Source organism: Lemur catta, chromosome 3, assembly GCF_020740605.2.
Source record: "Lemur catta isolate mLemCat1 chromosome 3, mLemCat1.pri, whole genome shotgun sequence".
In the NCBI taxonomy this organism is placed as follows: Eukaryota; Metazoa; Chordata; class Mammalia; order Primates; family Lemuridae; genus Lemur; species Lemur catta.
Genome location: NC_059130.1, coordinates 58,496,354 through 58,517,250, shown reverse-complemented (window position 1 = coordinate 58,517,250; position 20,897 = coordinate 58,496,354). Strand labels below are relative to the sequence as shown.

Below are 20,897 nucleotides of genomic sequence, written 5' to 3'. Positions count from 1 at the left end.
TTCAGCATATTATGGGGGTACAAAAGTTTAGGTTACATATATTGCCCTTGCCGCCCCCCCTCCCTGAATCAGAGCTTCAAGCATGTCCATCCCCTAGACAGTGCGCATCGCACTCATTATGTATGTATACACCCATCCCCTCCCCCCCACATCTGTCTGACACCCGATTAATGTTATTCCTAAATGTGCTCTTAGGTGATGATCAGTGAAACTAATTTGATGGTGAGTACATGTGGTGCTTATTTTTCCATTCTTGGGATACTTCACTTAGTAGAATGGGTTCCAGCTCTATCCGGGAAAATATAAGAGGTGCTATATCACCATTGTTTCTTATAGCTGAGTAGTACTCCATGGTATACACATACTACATTTTATTAATCCCCTCATGTATTGATGGGCACTTGGGTTGTTTCTACATCTTTGCAATTGTGAATTGTGCTGCTATAAACATTCGGGTGCAGATGTCTTTGTTATAGAACGTCCTTTGTTCTTTTGGGTAGATGCCCAATAATGGGATTGCTGGATCAAATGGTTACCTCTCTAATTTTTGCCCTGTTCTTTTAGGGATAGTAGAGGAAGATTAAATCTCAATAAGAGGGACACAAAGTAGGGGATGGGGGATTTTTAAAGGCTATTGATGAAGCCTATGTACTGAGCAGGTTGCTGTTTATGTGGGCACTATTGACTGCCCCAAAAATATTTTTGTAGTTGCATGTTAATACCAGAAAGCCTACAAAAATATTTTATTTTATATACTTTATCTTTTGTTACAGTATAATTATTCTTAGAAGAATCGATCTCTAGATATATCATTGATTTAAAACAATGTGACAAATCTGATAGCACTGATGGTTGAGTTGCTCATATCAAATTAATCCTCTTGGTGATAATAATTATAACTGGAAAAAAGATAAAGCACAATTCTTTAAGCACTGGACCCTGACAAAAGCAGGCAGACACTGGAGGAGCTATGACCCTTAAAAAGGGGGAAGAAATCTAAGTGATATCCATATTTAACCAGATTTTTCCCTGAAGGCTCTCCCCAGTTTGCTCAGAACATCTGCATAAACTCAAGTGGAAAACAGCTATCTTACCTGGTTGGCAATCCAGAAGTAAGAGATCTGGTGTCACAGAAGTTGAAAATTGAGGAAGGAAATCCATGCAACCACAAAGAGGAAAGTCCTCAAATCTGCAACCTCACAATCCTTGGGTGAATCCTAAACTGCAAAGGAATCTAGGGCTGAGAGGCTAACCAGAACTGAAGAGAGATTTCAACAACTGCCCAGTTCTGGGGAGAATGAGTTTAAGGTTCAACCCCACCTATGTTAGAGGGGCTAGTAAGCAGCTTGGGTTTCCATTAAAACTCTAGAAGATCCATAGTAGAAATAAGGATCACGTCCCAGATTAAGAGTTATGCTCTAGAACTAAGGGGGCAGAAGCAAAATTCATTGGCTCTGACAAAGCCTAAAACCAAGTCTCCACTGAATCAAGATGATTCATCACTAATTTAACTACCACTAGAACATTACTCAGAGGAGAATCTCCACAACATATCATCCAATATATAATAAATTACTAGACATGCCAACAAGCAGGAAATTCTCCCCAAAATGGAAGATCCAAAAATCAACCAGATTTGGAATTAGAAGACATAGTTTATAATAACTTATAAATATGATAAAGAAACTATCGGAAAAGATGGACATAAATGATGAATAGAGGAGGAATTTCTGGAAAGATGTGGAAACTCTTAAGCAGTGGGAATCCTAAAATTGAAAAATACAATATATGAAATTTTTTTTGTAATGAGTTAACAATACATTGGTACTACAGAAGAAAGGATTAGATTATCTGAAGACAGGAAAATAGAAAACATCCAAACTGAAACAGTTTGTTTTAAATCGTGAAAGAGCAAAAATGACCTGTGGGACAATATCAAGACTACTAACGTACATGTAAATGGGTCCCAGAATTAAAGAAGAGATAACAGGGGGCATAATATATTAAATGAAATATTGGCTGACAACATTCCAAATTTGATTAGTTTAAATCAATCCATAGATCTAAGTTGTTCAAATGAACCTAAAATAGGATCTATACAAAGAAAACACCTAGGCATATCATTGATAATGGTGAGTGACTCACCAGAAGCAATTGAGGCCACAAGATGATAAAAAGACTTCTTAAAGTGCCAAAAGAAAAATCTATCAACATCAAACTGTATCAAGCAAAAATATCTTTTAAAATGAAGGCAAATAAGTAAAAGCTAATTTTTGCCAGCAAAAAATACCAAAGGAATTTATTTAGGCTAAAGGAAAATGATGTCTGATGGAAACGCAGATCTACAGGATCAAAGAAAGATTACTAAAATTACAAATAGGTAGGTAAATATGATATGCTGATGGTTTGCCTTATCCACTTCTTTAAAAAACAATTAACTATAGCAAAAATAACAATATATTGTGATATTAATAATATAAACAAGTAAGATATATGCCAATAAAAACAGAATGACCAAGAAGGTAACAAATGGAATTATACTCTTGAAAGATAATTACATTACACATAAAGTGGTATAATATTAATTCAGGGTAGACTAGGATAAATTAAGGATGCATGTTGTAACCTGTTTAGTATCCATTAAAAATAGAGAATGGTATGCCTAAAAACCTAATGAATGTGATAAAATGGAACACTAAAACTACCCAGTTAGTCCAAAAGAAGATAGGAGCAATAAAGAAACAAAGGACAGAGGGAAATAACAGAAAGCAAATGCCAAGATGTAAGACTTAAAACCAGCTAAATTGATAATTATATTAAATATAAATGGATTAAACATCACAACTAAAAAGCAGAGATTTTCATACCTGATAAGAAAAGCAAGACCCAACTATATGCAATTTATAATAAATGCATTTTAAATATAAAAACACAGAGGTTTAAAACAAAAAGATCAAAAATGATATAACATGCAAGCAATAAGCATAAGAAAACTGGTGTTGCTATGTTACTATAAGACAAACTAGACCTTCAGAAAGGAAAAAAAGAGAGGGTAATTTCATGATGATAAAAAAATCCATCAAGAAGATATAATGACCATAAATGTACATGAACCTAATGATAGAGCTTCAAAATCCCAGAAACAAAAATTCCCAGAACTGAAGGGGGAAACAAACAAATCCACAATTAAACTTGGAAATTTTAATGTTTCACTGTTAATAATTGTAGAACAAGTAGACATAAAAAACTCAAGAATGGATAATATTTGAACATCAATCAACTTGATCTCTTGACATTTATAAAACACCTCAACCAACTAGAACATTCTTTTTAAGTGTTCATGTAACAGGGCTCATGTTCACCAAATTAGACCATGTGGTAGGCCACAAAACATATCTCAATAAATTGCAATGGAATGAAACTCTACAGAGAATATTCTCTGACTACAATGGAACAGAGTTATAAATTTTGAAAATTCTAAAAAACATCCAAATATTTTGAAATTAAGCAACACACTTTTAAACTTATGGGTCAAGGAAGAAATTACAAGGGAAATTAGGAGGTATTCCAAACCAAATGGTAATTAAAACACAACATACCAAAATTTGTGGGATGCAGTCAAATCAATTAGAAGGAAACTTAATTGTTTTAAATGTTTAAACATTTCTTAATTAAAATGTTTTAATTAACAAAATCATAAATTCAAACTTGCACTTGAAGAAGCTAGAAAAATAAGAGCAAACTGAATCCAAATTAGTAGAAAAGAAATTAAAAAGACAAGAGCAGAAATTTATTAAATAGAAAAAAAACAAAGCTAAAAATTGGTACATGAAAAGATTAATAAGTTTACAAACTTCATAAGACTGATTAAGGAAAAAAGAGAGAAAACAAAAATAAGCAATATTAGAAATGAAGAAGAATACAGCACTTACTATAGATCCCACAGACAATAAAAGGGTAATAAGGGGATATTAGGAACAACTTATACTATTTGACAGCTCAAGCAAATGAACAAACTTGAAAAACACAACCTTGCCAAATGATGCAAAAAGAAATCAATAATCTGAGTAGGCCTGACATCTATTCAAGAAATTAATTTTGTAACTAAAACCCTCTTCATAAAGAAATCTTAGGCTACAGTTGGCATCACACATGAATGTTGTCAAATATTTAAGGAAAAAGTAATAACCATATTAAATAAACAATTTTAGAAAATAGAGGAGAAGAGAACATTTTCCACATAATTTTATGAGACTAACATAATTTTGGTAACATAAACTGACAAGAAAATAATATTCAAAAAATATCCCTCACAAATATAGAAAGTATTAGAAGTCATATACACAAATATATTAATGTTATTAATCTCACAATATATCATGTGGGATTCAACCCAGAAATGCAAAATTATTTTTAAAAGTCAACCAGAGTAACTCATTATGTTAACAGAATAAAGAAGAAATATCATATTATCTCTATCAATGCATAAAATGCATTGCACAAGATTTCATTCTTATTGAGGAAAAAAATTCCTGTATAACAAATGTAAAAGAGAACTCTCACTCTAATAAAGCATACACATAAAACACTATAGTTGGCCGAGCGCAGTGGCTCACGCCTGTAATCCTAGCACTCTGGGAGGCCAAGGCGGGTGGATCGCTCAAGGTCAGGAGTTCGAGACCAGCCTGAGCAAGAGCCAGACCCCATCTCTACTAAAAATAGAAAGAAATTATCTGGCCAACTAAAAAAAAAATATATATATATATATAAAATTAGCTGGGCATGGTGGTGCATGCCTGTAGTCCCAGCTACTCGGGAGGCTGAGGCAGTAGGATCGCTTAAGCCCAGGAGTTTGAGGTTGCTGTGAGCTAGGCTGACGCCACAGCACTCACTCTAGCCGGGCAACAAAGCGAGACTCTGTCTCAAAAAAAAAAAACAAAACTATAGCTAACATATTTAATGATGAAATATTATATATATATTTTTCCCAAGATTGAGAACTGCACAAGAATATTCACTCCCCTCCTAGCTAGTATCATAAGGCAAGAAAAATAAATATAAGGTGAATATTGGAAAAGAAGTGATAAAACTAATGTTAATTACAGCTTACATGACTGTGTACATACTCCTAAGAATTAGACATACACACATATAACATATATTTGGACTTATAAGTAAATATAGCAGGTTTTAGAATGCAAAGTCAATATATACAAGACCATTTATTTTTTTACATTAGCAATAAACATTTCAAAAATGAAATTAGAAAAGTATACTACTTACAATAGCATAGCATCAAAACACAAGGAAAAAAACTACTTGGAGAAAAAGTTGACTAAAAATATACAAGACCTCTACACTGAAAACTACAAAACACTGCAAAATGAAATTAAAGAAGGCCTAAATAAATGGAGAGGTAAACCATATCCATGGATTGGAAAACGCTAAATTCTTAAGATGGGAAGTCATCTCAGATGGATTTATAGAACCAGTGTGATACCAATTAAAACCTCAGCAGGATTTGTAAAAATTTACAAATTTTTTAAAATACATATGAAAATACAAAAGATCTAGGATAGCCCAAACACTCTTGTAAAAGGAAAGCAAAGTTACAGAACTTATAACCTGATTTAACAATTTACTATAAACCTATAGTGATTAAGGCAGTGTGGCATTGGTACAAAGACAGACAAATAGATCAATGGAACAGAATATAGAATCCAGAAATAGATTCACATATATACGGTTAGTAGATTTTCTACAAAAGCATGGTAAATCAATGGGGAGAAGCAATTTAATGGGTAAAAAAAGACTTACTTTTAATAAATGATGTTGGAAAAATTAGATCTATATTTAGGAAAACAATTTTATTGTTATAAAAATATGAACTCCTGGTGAATCATAAATATAAGAACTAAGATATAAAACTCTTTAAAAATATATTATCTTTACAACTATAATGTAGAAAAATTTCTTAGAATAGAGAAAACACTAAGCATAAAAGTTATGATGGACTTCATCATAACTAAATATTTGAGCTCATCAAAAGGCACCATTAATAAATGAAACAGCAAGCCACAGAGTGGGAGAAAATATTTACAACATATATATCTGACAAAGAAATCATATCTAGAATATATAAAAACTTCATAAATTTTAGTAAAAATACTAAGAACCCAATAAAAATGGGCAAAAGACTTGAACAGACACTTGACAAAAAAGATAAATAAATAGCCAAAAATCACATAAAAAGGTAATCAACACTATTGGTCATCAATAAATTAAAAATTATAAGCATCATAAAATACCTCTTTACACCTATTAGAAATTACAAAGATTGGCAATAACAAATGTCAGCAAGGCTGTGGAACAATTAGAACTATCCTACACTGGTGAGTGTGCAACTACTTTGGAATACTGCTTGGCAGTTTTTAAAAAGTTATACATATATCTAACCTTTAACTACCCAACAATTCCACTCCAAGAGAGATGGAAACATATATACACAATAATACCTGCTTAAAAAATCATAGCTACTTTATTCCTAATAGCCCCAAACTGGAAATAACCAAGTTTCTATTAACAGAATAGATAAAACAAATTTGATGTTTATATAAGTTCACAATGAAATACCACTCACTGTAACAGAAAGGAACAAACGGCTGATACATGCAACAACATACATGAATTTTAAAAGCATTATGTTCACAAAAAGAAGTTAGACTCAAAAAAGAACACACTGTATGATTCCATTTTTAAGAAATTTAAGAACAATACTAATTTCTGGATATAGATCATAACACTTGTTGTTTTAGAGCAAAAACGGGTAAGATGACTGGAAGGGGTATAAGGGAGGTTGCTGGAGCAATGAAGATGTTGTACGTACTGATGGAAATGGTGGCTACATGTGACTATGCATTATCAAAACTCATTTATCTGTGCACACTTGATCTGTACATTATTATTGTATGTAAACTTTACATCAAAAGAAACAATATGAATGAATTTATTGTAGCTATACCTGTTAGCAAGCTTTATAGCAATAGTTTTCAACCAAGGGTAATTTTGCCCTCCCAGGAGACATTTGGCAATGTCTGTAGGCATTTTTTTTTCTATCACAACTAGGGGAGGGCATCTAGGGCAGAGGCCAGGGATGCTGCTAAATGCGCTGCAATGCAGAGTACAGCACCCACAGCAAAGAATTATTCATCCAAAAATGTCCGTAGTGCTGAGATTGAGAAACCCTTCTTTAGAGTGAGGAAAAGAGGTCATTCATAAGGATATTAGATACATGAATATAAGAAAAAATGGCCTTACTGAGGGAAAAAAAGAGGACAAAACTGTGAACCAGATTTAAATGAAGTTAGAAGACAAAAAAGAAGAAAAAATAAATTTAAAAATAAAATGAAGATGGTCCATAATGGAGGATTGGATTTATAAGCCTGGTAGAAAATCTAACTGATGAAAAAATAAAGATAAGATATATACAAAGTTGGGTGGATGCTACATTATATGTTAAGATCTGTGAATGCAAAATACAGGGAATAGAGGCAGAGGGGAAGTCAGATGAGTAGTGGACTCTGAAAGAAAAAAAATATGATTTCTTGTGTGTGTATCATAGGCAGTTGGAAAAGCACAAAAAGAGTGACAAACTAAGACATGAAAGTTAGGATCACAGAGTACCTGATAATAGAGAGAGACGCATTCAAGGGCACAGACACATATACATGGAGGCAATTAGAGCTTGTCCTCAAGGTCAAAAGACATGCCTCCCTTCATAAATCCCTCCAGCCCTTGGAATGGATAGCTCTTATCAGCAAGGTGGTTCCTGGGATGTGTGGAGAGTGACCCAGATGGTGGCCAATTTTTATCTCCCACTCCCTCTCAGCTACAGGCTGCTGAGTCTTATCAAAAACCTGCTTTCTCAGAACAATTGCCTCAAGGGAACAGGAAGGAGGAAGCTATCCAGTACAGTGGGCAATTACTTTCTGTCTCCCTGGCTCTGTGAAACAGAAGCAAACATAAGTCAATAAACATCCAAAAGGAATATTTTTTAAATTGGCATGACCTTACTTTACAATCTACATAGGAAAGAAGAAACAAGAAAATAAAAAATATAAAAGATAAAGAACAGAGTGAAATAGAAGAGTAAAGAAAAAGAAAGAATAGAAATTAAGAGTAGAGAAGATAGGGTTTACCATTCTTATGTTAATGTTGGGATTTCAAAGTAATAGCCTTTAGTCCAGTATTTTTATTTATAAATTTATTTCAGTTATAAAAGTAGTACATGCTATTGTAAAAAGTATAGATGTTTAAAATGTGATAAAATAATGTTAAATTAATAAGCTTACTTCTTTATTCCTTTATTAATAGACATTTGGGTAATTCAGTTTTTTGCTATTATAATGTGGGCTTTATGGAACACCCCTGTGCATATAATCTTGTGCACCTGTGTGAGTTTATCCCTAGCACATGTAATCTTGTGCACCTGTGTATGTCCGTAGGGTAAATACCTATGAGTGGAATTGCTATGTGAAAGATACACAAACTTAAATTTTTATGAATATTGCCCTCTAAAACATTTGTACCAATTTTTCTCCCATCAATAATTTGTGAATGCTTTTTTTCTCATGGTCTCATTAGCATTTACTAAAGAGGGTAACAAAATGGGGGGTGAGGCTGAAGTGGTACAAGAGGTATTACTGGAAATAAAAAAGACATTATGTAATGATAATTTTATAAAAATACTTAATATGAAGGGCAGAAGGGGGAGCAGGAGTGACTCCATGACAGGCTGAATCTCCTGACACAGGCCTAAGTTTCGGTTTCCCCAAGACGGATGGGCCTAAGTCACGAGTTCCTGGGATGGGTCCTCCTCTTCCCGCCCAATGACTCTGCAAAACAACTGGAAAAGTATTGGGACGTGGAACACCTTGGAGCCAACCAATCAGGAGACAACTCGATCAAGCCACCTTTGAAGGAGCAAATGAACTAAGGGGGGAGGGGGAATGGTGTGCACAGCATATGTAACCTACTGAAAAGCATAAAAGCTTAGTTTTTACCCCTGGGCGGGGTCCTAGTTCATAAAGAGACCACTGCGTTGGTGCTCTGGGACTTGGACCCTGGCTCGAGCCAGCCAATAAACTCCTTTACCTTTTGCAGCCTTGGACTCTGCCATTCTGTTCCTGGGGCCGAACAGGGAACCGGTTCTAACAAATATGCATGCACCAAATAACATAGCTTTACACACATACACATTTAAAGCAAAAGTTAACAGAACTAAAAAAAAAGAGAGAGAAATCCACAATCACAATTCGAGATTTTAACACACCTCTCTCAGACAAGACATTGATAAAAATAGAGATTTGAATAACATAATTAACTACATTAGCCTAATTGACATATTTAGAACACTATATCCAATAACTGTAAAATACACATTTGTCTTAAATGCACATGGAACATTTTACCAAAATAGATTATAAGCTGAGACAAAATGCAAGTTTCAGCAAATTTCAAAGGATTTAAATCTTCAAATATTTTTTTTCTGACTACAGTGAAATTAAATTAGAAATCAATAATAACTAGAGAATACCCAAGTGTCTGGAAATTAAGCAACACATTTCTATATATTAACTCATGTTAAAAAAGAACTCACAATGAAAATTAGAAAATATTTGGACCTGAAAAATAATTAAAATATGGTATATCAAAACATACGTGATGAAACTAAAGCAATAGTTAGGAATAAATTTAAGGAACTAAAAATAGTCTCAGTCCTATAATAACTGTTACAGAGAATAGAAAAAGAAAAAACACTTCTCGACTCGTTTTATGAGGCCAGAATATCCTTTATACCAATACCCAGAAAGGACATTACAGCAAAATAAAAGCATATCTATCTCTCCTATGAACATAAATGCAAAAATCCTAAATAGAATGTTAGCAAATGGAAAAGGATGCTATGTCATGATCAACTAGGATTTATTCTAGGAATGTAAGAGTGATTTAACATTGAGAAATCAGTCAATGTAACTAACCACATTACCAGAATAAATAAGAAAAATTTTATAATCATCTTAATAGATTTATAAAAAGCATTTGATAAAATTCAATACTTATTCATGATTTAGAAAATAAAACTGCAGAAAACTAGGAATAGAAGATTTTCTTAATCTAGTGAAGGTATCTACAAAATATTTCTAGATAATAGTATACTTAATGGCAAAATATAAAATGCTTTAGAATGCTTTTCTTTCTGAGATTGGGAAAAACAAAAGAGATATCCTTTCTCTCCACCTGTATTCAACATTGCACTGGACATCCTAGCTTGTGCAATAAGAGAGGGAAGCAAAATAAAAAATATAAGATTGGAAAGGAAGAAGTAAATATGTTGTTATTCAGAGATAACAAGATTATATACATATAAAATACAAAATAATCTGCAAATACTAGAAATAAGTAAATTTAGCAAGATCACTAAATTTAAGGTCAACACATAAAAATCTATTACATTTCTATATGCCAGTAATAAACAATTAGAAAATGATATTTTATAAAAATATTATTTAGAATGGCACCAAAAAACCCCTAAGAATAAATCTAATGAAAGATTCACAAGAACTCTACCCTAAAAACTATAAATCACAGTTGAGACAAATTAATTAAAACTTAAAATGAAGAGATATACTGTCTCCATAGATTGAAAGACTCAATATTATAAAGATGTCAATTCTCCCAAAACTGATTTATAAATTCAATTCACTCCTTTGAAACCCAGCAGATTGTTTTTGTCAAATTGATAAGGTGATTCTAAATTTTATATTGAAATGCACCCAAAATAGCCAGAATAATCTTGATTAAAACAAATCTGGAGTGCTTATACTATAACAGTGCCGCAATAATTAAGACAGTAAGTTTTTGAGAGGCTGGTCACATAGACCATGGAATAGGGAACAGAACAGAGAGTTCAGAATCACATCTGCAGTCACCTCATCCACAAGAAAAGCACAACTGCAAGTCAGTAAACAAAGGGGCGGAAAACTGTTCTTTGCTGTTTGTTTTCTAGTGTCTAAAACCACAGGAGATGGCTCAACAGAATTGTCCAGACGAGGGTCGCAGAATCATAGTCACTGGAGATAAGGTGTACTGAAACCACCAGTTATAGTTAAACAACAGGAGCCCGAAGTCACAACCTGTGACACTGGTCAGGTTACACCCAAACCCCTCTGTTTAAGAAGCCCTGTATTTCTGCTTAAAGTCAGGATGTCAGTCTTTGAGATGCTAGGCCATTGCCCTCCTAATTTGCTGGCAAATTGATAAACTTCTCTTTCATTTTCCTCAAACCACTTGTCTTCGTTCTTCATTCTCACTGATCCAGCCTTGGGGACAAGTACTGAACTTTTGGTGACAAGTGGGAGAAATTATGGTCTTTTCAATAAACGGTCTGGACCTATTGGCTATCCATAGAGAAAAACAAAACAAAACAAGAACTTTGAATCTTACTTCACACTATACACAAAAAATAATTTGAGATAGATTGTATACCTAAATGTTAAAGGTAAAACAATAAGCCTTGTAGAATAGAATATTGTATAATATCTTTATGAACTTGGAAAAGCTATCTTAAATATGATACAAAAACACTAACATAAAAGATTAAATTGGTCTCTACTAAAATTAAAAACCTCTGTTCATCCAAGTTTACCCTTAAGGCAAAGCACAAACTGGATAAAGATATTTGCAATACATATATGTAACAAAAGACTCAATAACCATAACATACAAAAAACTTTCATAAATCAATATGAAAAAGACAATTAAAAATTGGACAAAAAGATTTGAACAGGCACTTCACAAAAGAGGATATCCAAATGACCAATAAGTATACAAAAAAGGTGCTTAACAATGTTAGTCATCAGGGAAAATGCAAATCAAAGCCACAGAACAATATGACTTCACTCCTGAGATAAAATTACAATGACAGTACTATGCACTGGTAGAAATCTGGAACAACTTGAACAACCACTTTAAAAAGTGTTTGGGAGATCAATTAAAGCTAGTTTAAAGAAAAAAGTTATCCAGATACTTGTTAAAGATGGCACAGGGGTCAGGGAGCATGGCAATAGGTAGAGGGACCACTGCAACAGGGTCTTGCAGGAGGGGGAGAGAGAATGTATTAACTACAGTTCCAAAGAGGGTAAGTGAGAATTTATAACCAAGAAGGATGGGGTCAATGGACAGAAAATTACCAAAATGAAACAGCAAAGATAAGGGATATCTGGCTAAACCGACTTGAGAGGATTATTGCTGAAGGCAGGCCAGGTGATAAGATATTGAGGGTGGTCAGATACCAATGGTGGGGATTTCCCCTAAACTGGTTTAGCAGGACTCTTGCTCAAACAGGGTTCTACAAGGACAGAGAGGGAAGCCCAAGGTCAGGCCTAGTCAGAAAGGGCTCAAGATCCTGGCTAAAGTTTTGGTTAAAGGAGAGAATCTTTGTCACTTGATATATGTATCTCTGTCACCCAGAAATTCCACTCTTGATATGTCTTCAACTGAAATCAATGCTTACACGTATGGCATTCATAATAACCCCAAACTGAAAATAATCCACATGTTCATGAACTGCAGATGGTAAGATGTGATATATTTTTACAATGAAATAAAATGGAAAAAGAACATATCATTGCTACATGCAACAATATGGCTGAATTTCATATAGAAAATGTTATGTCACAGTAGCCAGACATAAGATTATGAACTGTATATTCCTGTTTATATGAAGTTCAAAAATAGGCAAAATAACCCATGTGGCAATAAAAGTCAGAATAATGAGTATCTTTTAGGAGGTTTTGACTGGGAGGGAACATAAAAAAGACTTCTAGAACACTGAAAATATTCTACATCTTTGGTGAAAGATTGTCCCTAAGGGTGTTAACTCCCTGCACCTCTGGTTTGTATTATTTGGCCCATCGTGCTGCCTCCAACAAAGCCAGATCCCAGGTGTCATGGTACAGTGCTTTCTCTGACCCAAAGCCTCAGTGCATCTGTTCAGGCTGGACTTGGGCACCAGAGAGAGTGGAGCTACCAGTATAGCCTGCACAGTGGAGGCCATGCTAAACTAGCCCTCTTCCTGGGGGAAGCTAAGAAGAAACAGTGGTATTAGGACATGGGTGAACTATGGCAGTGGCCAGGACTCTCCATTGAGCAAGAAGCCAAGACCCAACCAGCAGGCAGGGCTGAACAAATCTAGGGAGGTGCCAAAATTGAGTTAGTTGCACCAGGTGACCCCTGTCCTAGACAACTGAAGCAAGCGACAACCTCATGAGGGCAGGGCAACTGAAGGACCCACCCAGGGATGACGGGTAGGATAATCCCAACAGGAAAACAAACAACACAGATCAGCCAAAGTGCCAGCTAAAAGTGAGGGAAATAGGTAAAGAAGGGGGGAGATAATAAACACCTATAATTGCCTTGAGACCAGCTGTAGCAGCAGCCACTGCAATTTATTTCAATAAACTCTCTTGCCTTACATATTTTAAGAGCTTGTGATTGGCTACCACTTTGGAGGAGATTCTATGAATGATTAGAATTGTACCTTTTCTCAGGGCAGAAGTGAGAGTTTGCACTCACAAAAAAGTGCAAACCCTACATTATAATGTTGGAGCTAATCTAGATATGATGAAAGAATATTAATCTGAGCAGTTCAAAGAGTGTACTGTATTGGATTTATCTTATTGAACCTCCTTGGATTTTCTTGGTCCCATCTGTCTACTGGACCCTCAGTCACTTGCTCCAGTCCTTGCAGGCCCAAATAGTTCCACTGCCTGTGGTCAACCTGGTACATTTTGGGATCCCTTGCTCCTCACATACCACAAGGCATAGGGTCTCTCTCTCCAAGTGTTACCAAAAGTTCGGTACTAGTTTCCAAGGCCAAATTAGTGAGAACAAAGACCCAGGACAAGTGGTTTGAGGAAAAGGAAAGAGAAGTTTATTAATTTGCTGGCAAATAATGAGGGCAGTGGACTAGCATCTTAAAGATGTTAATCTACTTATTAAAATTTTGTCATCCTGGCTTTAAGCAGAAATACAGGGCTTGTTAAAAGGGCGGGGTGGCATTTGGGCTTGGGTCTGTTTGACCAATGTCACATGTCATGGCTTCAGGCTATTGTTATTTCTAATTGGTGGTTTCAGTGGACCTTATCTCTGGTGACATCACAATTCTGTTGAGCCACCTTCTGTGGTTTAAGATACTAGAAAGCAAATAGCAAAGAACATTTTCCTGCCCCTTTTATTAGTGGCGTCGGGAGGGAATGCGGGTTTTAATTCCCAGAAAGGGTGGGGATTTTAGAGAAACGACTGTAAAACATTTCCTTCTCTTCCCGTGTCCCACCCACCTTTACCTCTGTTACACAAGCAACTTCTGGAGGGGCTGAATGACACAGCCAGGAAGTCTAAGGGAGTTGATCACCTGCAGGAGATGAGAAGGAGCCACTTTCCCTTCTTCTCTCCAATGTACTGCTCCAAGTCATAGCTCCTTTGTATAGCCCCTTAGAAGACATTCCACATGACAATGCAGGTGCACCTGCAGGCTGTGTGGCATTTGCTGGTTTAGTAACACTTCTTTCCTTGCCTTCCAGCCTTCCCTGATGCATCTCCCCCTTCCTTTATTCTCACTGCTCTGGAATTAAACGTTCAAATAAATCATTAGCACATAAACTTGTTTAGGCTCTGTTTTCAAGGGAACCCAAGCAAAGACTCATAAATTAACTTTTGGGGGCTCTGAGATATTTGTTAATCTAATTTTTTAAATTTTGTATGTATAATAAATGTCTACATATTTTTATGTAAAAGCATATTTTGGATCATCTGGACAACCACTTTATAGCTGAGTATTTCCACTCTATTTCAATGCTTCACTTTTAATTGCTTTAATTCACTTAAAATTATGTTAGCAATAAGTACTAATTTAATTTTTATGAATCAATGTCAAAGAAAAGGCTCAGAAAAGATGAAATTGATGTTTACCACCCTCTGAAGACCAAATGAAGTTAGGGACAAGTGGATATTTTAAGTAATCTGAGTACAGGAAAGTGGTGGGCCAATTTGAGTTTTCACCTGAGGTCTGGCAAGTTTAAAAGAATCTATGCAGCATCTGACAGTCCATAATTGATGTTCTGAATGACATTTAGTTTCTGTAAAATAATTTAATGTTGTTATTTTGAATTCATTGACTGGTAGGAGCTGTGCAATAGAGAAAGCAGAGGTCTGATGAGGAAACTTGAAGGAGGTTATTTTTCAAAGTGAGACATAAATTTTATCTTTCTTCTCCATTACAAAATATTCAATAGTATCTATTTTTCTTGCTAATGCTTTTGGTGCAAGTGGATTGTCTAAGGGGGGAGCACAATGAGGTATGAGGTTATGTCAAGGTTGATGAGGATCAAAATAAGGACCATCATGAGGGATAACTGGATATTTGGCTTACACTTAAAGAATGCTTATTCAATATGCAAAATAGTCAGGACTCTGCTGAGCAGGAAGGTGTTGGAGGGTGGCCTTGGGTGAGTCAGTGTCACTGGCTGGGCAAACATTTGTAAGAAGTAAACAAATATGTTGATGGTCAAGCTGCTTGTCACCTGTGAGTGCTTCCAGGGAACCGGATCTGGCTCCCCACCCTTACTGTAGCATCTGGTACAGCTGAAGGCAAGACAAACACTCCTTTTAAATAGAAACATTTAAAAGTACACAATTTGAGACTAGGCTATAGTTATCTTTCTCACATTGAAGACAAAAGCAATAATGAAAAAAATTTAGGTCAAAGGGTCAAAGACCTGGGATAAACCACCTGTGATAAGTTGGGAAAATGTGTGCCTATATTTTCATATATATAGTGGTATATAAAGACATCTCCATAACCAACATTTTCCAAAGAGAGAACTCTAAGGGAGATGTACAGCAATGGGATCGTTCAAGAGTTCTGTTTTCATCTTGATTCTTCACTTTCTCAAAGGGGCCCTGAGCAATTCACTCATTGAGCTGAACAATAATGGCTATGAAGGCATTATCATTGCAATTGACCCAAGTGTGCCAGAAGATGAAACACTTATTCAACAAATAAAGGTAAGTTCAAAATAGTAATCATCCTTGCTTTTTTTATTGAAGCATTAAGATAGAACACAAGTTCTCTCATTCCAGCTGCATGACACTGGCAAGTTATTTTTATGTCTGAGTGTCAATTTCTTCATCTGTCAAATGGAAATAATAATCATTAGGATTCTTGTGAGGGATGAGATAATAAATGCAACACACATAACTCAGAGTTTACTGCTGAGGATTATTTCACTGAAAATTATTTAGTTTTACAGTAAGCCTGAGTCAACTACATTTGGCAGATATTGTGGGATGCACAGAGGTCAATTCCTTACCTGATTTTACCATTGGCACATATCAGACTCTCTTTTATTCTCCTAGTTCTAAGCCCTTTCCTTGTGATCCTTAATAGGAGCCCAGGATGTAAATCTGATTTAAGAACAACTCTGACCCTATGGATGGGAGCAAAGCCTGCATTTTATCAGCTCCAATTCAATGAATCCTATCAGGGATCTCTTGTTACCTTTCCTGTGGGAGAAGAGAAGGCAAGAAGACTTCCTGTCCTGGCAGAGGCATCTAAACTGTTGTCAGGTGGAAGGATTAGAGAAGGTCTTGCATAACAGCAGACAGCTAAAAATAAGGGCAATGCCTTATAAAAGACTACCCTGCAATCTGACTGTAGCACATCAAGAGGCAGTACTGTGTAATGAGTAAGAGTACCAGTCTGGAAAATGGAAATAATAAGTATCCCCTTCATAGGATTTTGTGAAGATCAAATTTAACAGGGCAGGAAGATAAGGGGAAGCTGGGTGAAGAGTATATAAGAATGCTGCACAATTTTTTGCATGTCTTCCATTAGTCTAAAATGATCTCAAAACTTAAAAAAAAAAAAAATTTTTAAAAATGCACGCATAGTGCCTGGTAGATAGTGAGAGCTCAATAAATGGTGGATATAGTCATCAGTCACCAGTCCTCTTTTGATCTCTCTGGATGGAAAGTTAATAGTACAAGGCCCAGAGGTCTTCCCTAAAGATTCCTTGCTCTAAGCAGAGGCAAATACAGAAAAACCACAGGGTTTGGAGAAAAAACCATCTCTCCCTGCCAGGAGATTGTGGCTAGAGAATTGCAGCAGGAGGAGGTGGGGAATGGAGGGGAGGGTACCACCCGCGATAAAGCTTACCTATTTAACTCAACTATCAAACTGTCTTTGATAAAAAGGAAATTCAGACCTTTTGAAATCTCTCAATAATCAAAAACCTTGAGTGAGTTTTTGACTGTCTCTAAATTTGGAAGTGGCATCAGCAAAAATGTGACCAGTGGGTTTCTGTCTCTGGCTAAACAGTGGGGTTCAGCAACATGCGGGAAGGAGAACACAGACGCTTTATTTCTAATGGTAATTTCTATCTACAGTATATGACGCTTAGAGCTTTGCAAAGTGCTCATTGTCTCTGGGAGTTTTCCTCCTGCAGTATGAACTTCTCACCTCAATTATTAAATCAGCTTTCTAGTATGAGTCATAAATGAATTAGGTGTGAGATAAGTTGGCTTCCACCACGTCCTTCTCTGCAACAAGAACATTTAAAGAGTTAAGTGTAATAGAATGCTCAGATTCCCTGTGTAGTTGATAAAAGTGAGTTCCTCCCTATTTGCTGTTCCAGATCTACAGAGTTGAGGGACTTCACTGTAGGCTTGGCCACCTTTCCCAGTTATCCCTCACTCTGCTCCAACAAGCTTCTGTCGGAGAGGAGACTCTCCCATTGGTGACTCTGAGTCAGCTTTTTAAATAGTTATTATACTTTAGCGGGACAGTCGCCAACATTTCACCACCACGAGACTGGTGGATGGCACTGTTCCATCCACTGCACTCTTGCCACTATTAGTTATACAAGCAGTGAGAGTACACTTAACAGGAGGAGGGAGGGATAGTTGGGGAGAAGTGTTCACTCTCTCTCTCTCTCTCTCTCTCACTCCACCCCCAACACACACACATGCACACGCACACACAAGAAGATTCACAATGGAAATATTTTAGAGTCTCCTCAATGCAGGGAGCCCAGGCACTGCTCTACAGTTTGCCCCTTACTCAAACCACTTCATTCATCCATTCATTTGTTCATTCCTTTAACAAATATGTACAGAGCATCTACATTATGTCAAGTAATAGGAGTCCAGTGGTGAACAATATACTATCCCTGTCCTTAAGAAATTTCTAGCCCGTCCTATAAGCTGTCACCCCAACCTTTTCTCAGCCTGAGAATTTAAATGTCTATTTGAATTTGGATATGAGGTCACCTTCTCAAAATCTGGAACAGATGCCAAAACAAAGATCTCTTAGTATTGTTTCTACTAGAACATGGAAGATGAGCATTTCGTGCTGCTTATTCGTCCTTGGAAACATTGAAAATTCACATTTCACAAGTCAAATTGTAATATAATACTCTCACATATGAAGTTTTACACCTGCTTTTCAACTTTTTGGTGATCTTGACTCACCAAAATGACACAATGTTAAACTATTCTAGTGATTGTTAAAAATCTGGTGTTTTGGAAGAGGAAAATGCAAATCATTAAGAACATTTTTTAAACAATTAGCTAGAAAACCATTATCATCACTATCCGAAAGGGGGAATAGAGGCTCAAAGAAATAAAATAAATTCCCCAAGTTTATCCCAGTTAGGAAGTGGCAGAACAGGATTTACTCCCTCACCAATATCCAAGTACTGCTTCCCTATAAAATGATGAACAGTTTCTGCTCCTAAGGCCAACTCCACTAGGCACTGGGGTTTGGTCACTCTGGTCTGTTCCAGAAAGGACTTTTATCTTGCAATTATTCCTTTTTTTCTTTTGCATTATCAGTTTTTTTCCATGAGCATAGAAATATAATAGTTTCCATTAAAATAAACCAACAAACAAAACTTTCTTGTCCTGAATTCCTCTTCTAGCTGTTGCCTCATTTCTCCATTCCCCTTTAATTTATAGAAAAACTTGACTTGTTTGTCTGCATTCACTGTTTGCACTTCCTTGCCTCCCACTCCCTTGAATCTACTCTTATGATGCTATTGTCTCCCTTCTGCTAAAATGGCTCCCCCATGTTGCCAAATCCTTTGATCAGTTCTTAGCCCTCATATTAAGTGATTGTTCAGCAGTGTTTGACCCCGATGATCATGCCCTCCTTCCCACAACACACTCATCCCACCCATGGCTTTTGATTTCCTTCACAGGTACTGACTGGTCTTTCTGAGGCTTTTTATTTTCTCACTTCTAATTCCAGCCCCTCTCCCCAGGGTCAGTCTTCAACCCTCTTCTTTCCTCTGTTTACACTCACTTTTGAGGCCAGTGACTTTCAGTCCTAACAAACCCAATGTCCCTTTTCTAGTAACAATATCTTCTAACACTCTCTCTACTATCTTGTCATAATGCATCTCAGGGGATCTGAAGAGGCAATGTATAATTTATCACTCTTTCATTTTAATTCTAATTCTTAGTTTCTCCTCCAAGGTTTATTGATCCTCAAAGGATCAAAAGAAATGAAACTAATAACCGATTTTTTTTTAGCTAGCATTGAATAAGCACTTACATTGTTTCTAAGTAAGCATTGTTCCTAGTGCATCTCATGTTTGACCTTCTTTGTGCTTAGCCACAACCTTATCAGCTGATCACTATAATATTTTCCATTTTATAAATGGGGAAACTGAGGTTCGGAATTAGAAATTGCCTACCGTCCCACAAGTGGTGAAGCCAGGATTAGTGTCTGCCTCTAGATTTTGCATTGTTAACCATTACTCTGTGACGCAGAGTATGTAGTAAATGCTTAAAAAGTTTAGCTATTATTGTTACAAAGTATTTCCACATTTCCCCTTCCCATCTTCATAAATAACTGGTCTTTGAAAATGTGCAATGCAGAGGTAAATTTGAATGATTGGTAATTTAATCTATTTTCAGTCATAATTGTTATGTATGGTTTTTTTTTTTTTCTTCTAAGGACATGGTGACACAGGCATCTCCATACCTGTTTGAAGCTACAGGAAAACGATTTTATTTCAAAAATGTTGCCATTTTGATTCCTGAAAAGTGGAACACAAAACCTGACTATGTGAGACCAAAACTTGAGACCTTCAAAAATGTGAGCATATCAAGTTCTTTCAAATTCAGTTTTCTTCAGTAACCCAGATTTTTTAAATCAAAATACTCTAGAATCAAATGCAATTGCTTTAACATTAATAAGGTTAATTCATTTGCTGAAATTTTGTGATGATAAAAACTTTTCCTTAAATTCCAGGCTGATGTTGTGGTTGCTGAACCTGATCTTCCAGGTAATGATGACCCCTACACTGAGCAGATGGGCAAGTGTGGAGAAAAGGGGGAAAGGATTTATTTCACTCCTGACTTCTTAGCAGGAAAAAAGTTGGCTCAATACGGACCACAAGGTATGAAATATCCCAGTATATTTCTCATAAAATTTAACTGTTTTATGTTAAAGGTGGATCAACAATAGCATTATCTTTGTGAATAAACACATATTAATCCAAATAAACTATTATAAATAAACTAATGTAGCATTTTTTTACTTAGAATATGCATTTTATTTAGAATTTCTAGCTAGAATTTCTCAGCTAGAAATTTAATTTCTTATTTTGAATACCTGTGTAAATATAGTATTTTTAAATTTTTATGTTACTATAGTACCATGTTATAACTGTAAAATAGTTTAATATATATTACTAGGTTTCTATGGATCTGTAATGGGACTCAACTGAATGAATTAAAATTCCTGCCTGCAGTTCATGTAGTAGCAACCAGAT

The 20,897-nt window shown here is 35.7% G+C and overlaps 1 protein-coding gene and 1 long non-coding RNA gene across 2 annotated transcripts in view; one reads left to right on the top strand and one right to left on the bottom strand.

Moving 5' to 3' along the window:
- Positions 1-20,897, bottom strand: part of LOC123635448 — a 96,919-nt gene that overhangs the window by 35,267 nt on the left and 40,755 nt on the right. The window lies entirely within an intron of this gene.
- The window catches only part of CLCA1 (chloride channel accessory 1), a 36,585-nt gene continuing 31,636 nt past the window's right edge, over positions 15,949-20,897 (top strand). The window contains exons 1-3 of the mRNA XM_045547604.1: positions 15,949-16,125; positions 20,078-20,218; positions 20,375-20,522. Coding sequence (XP_045403560.1) covers positions 15,964-16,125; positions 20,078-20,218; positions 20,375-20,522 — 451 coding nt within the window. The 5' untranslated portion in view covers positions 15,949-15,963. The remainder of the gene's footprint in view (positions 16,126-20,077; positions 20,219-20,374; positions 20,523-20,897) is intronic.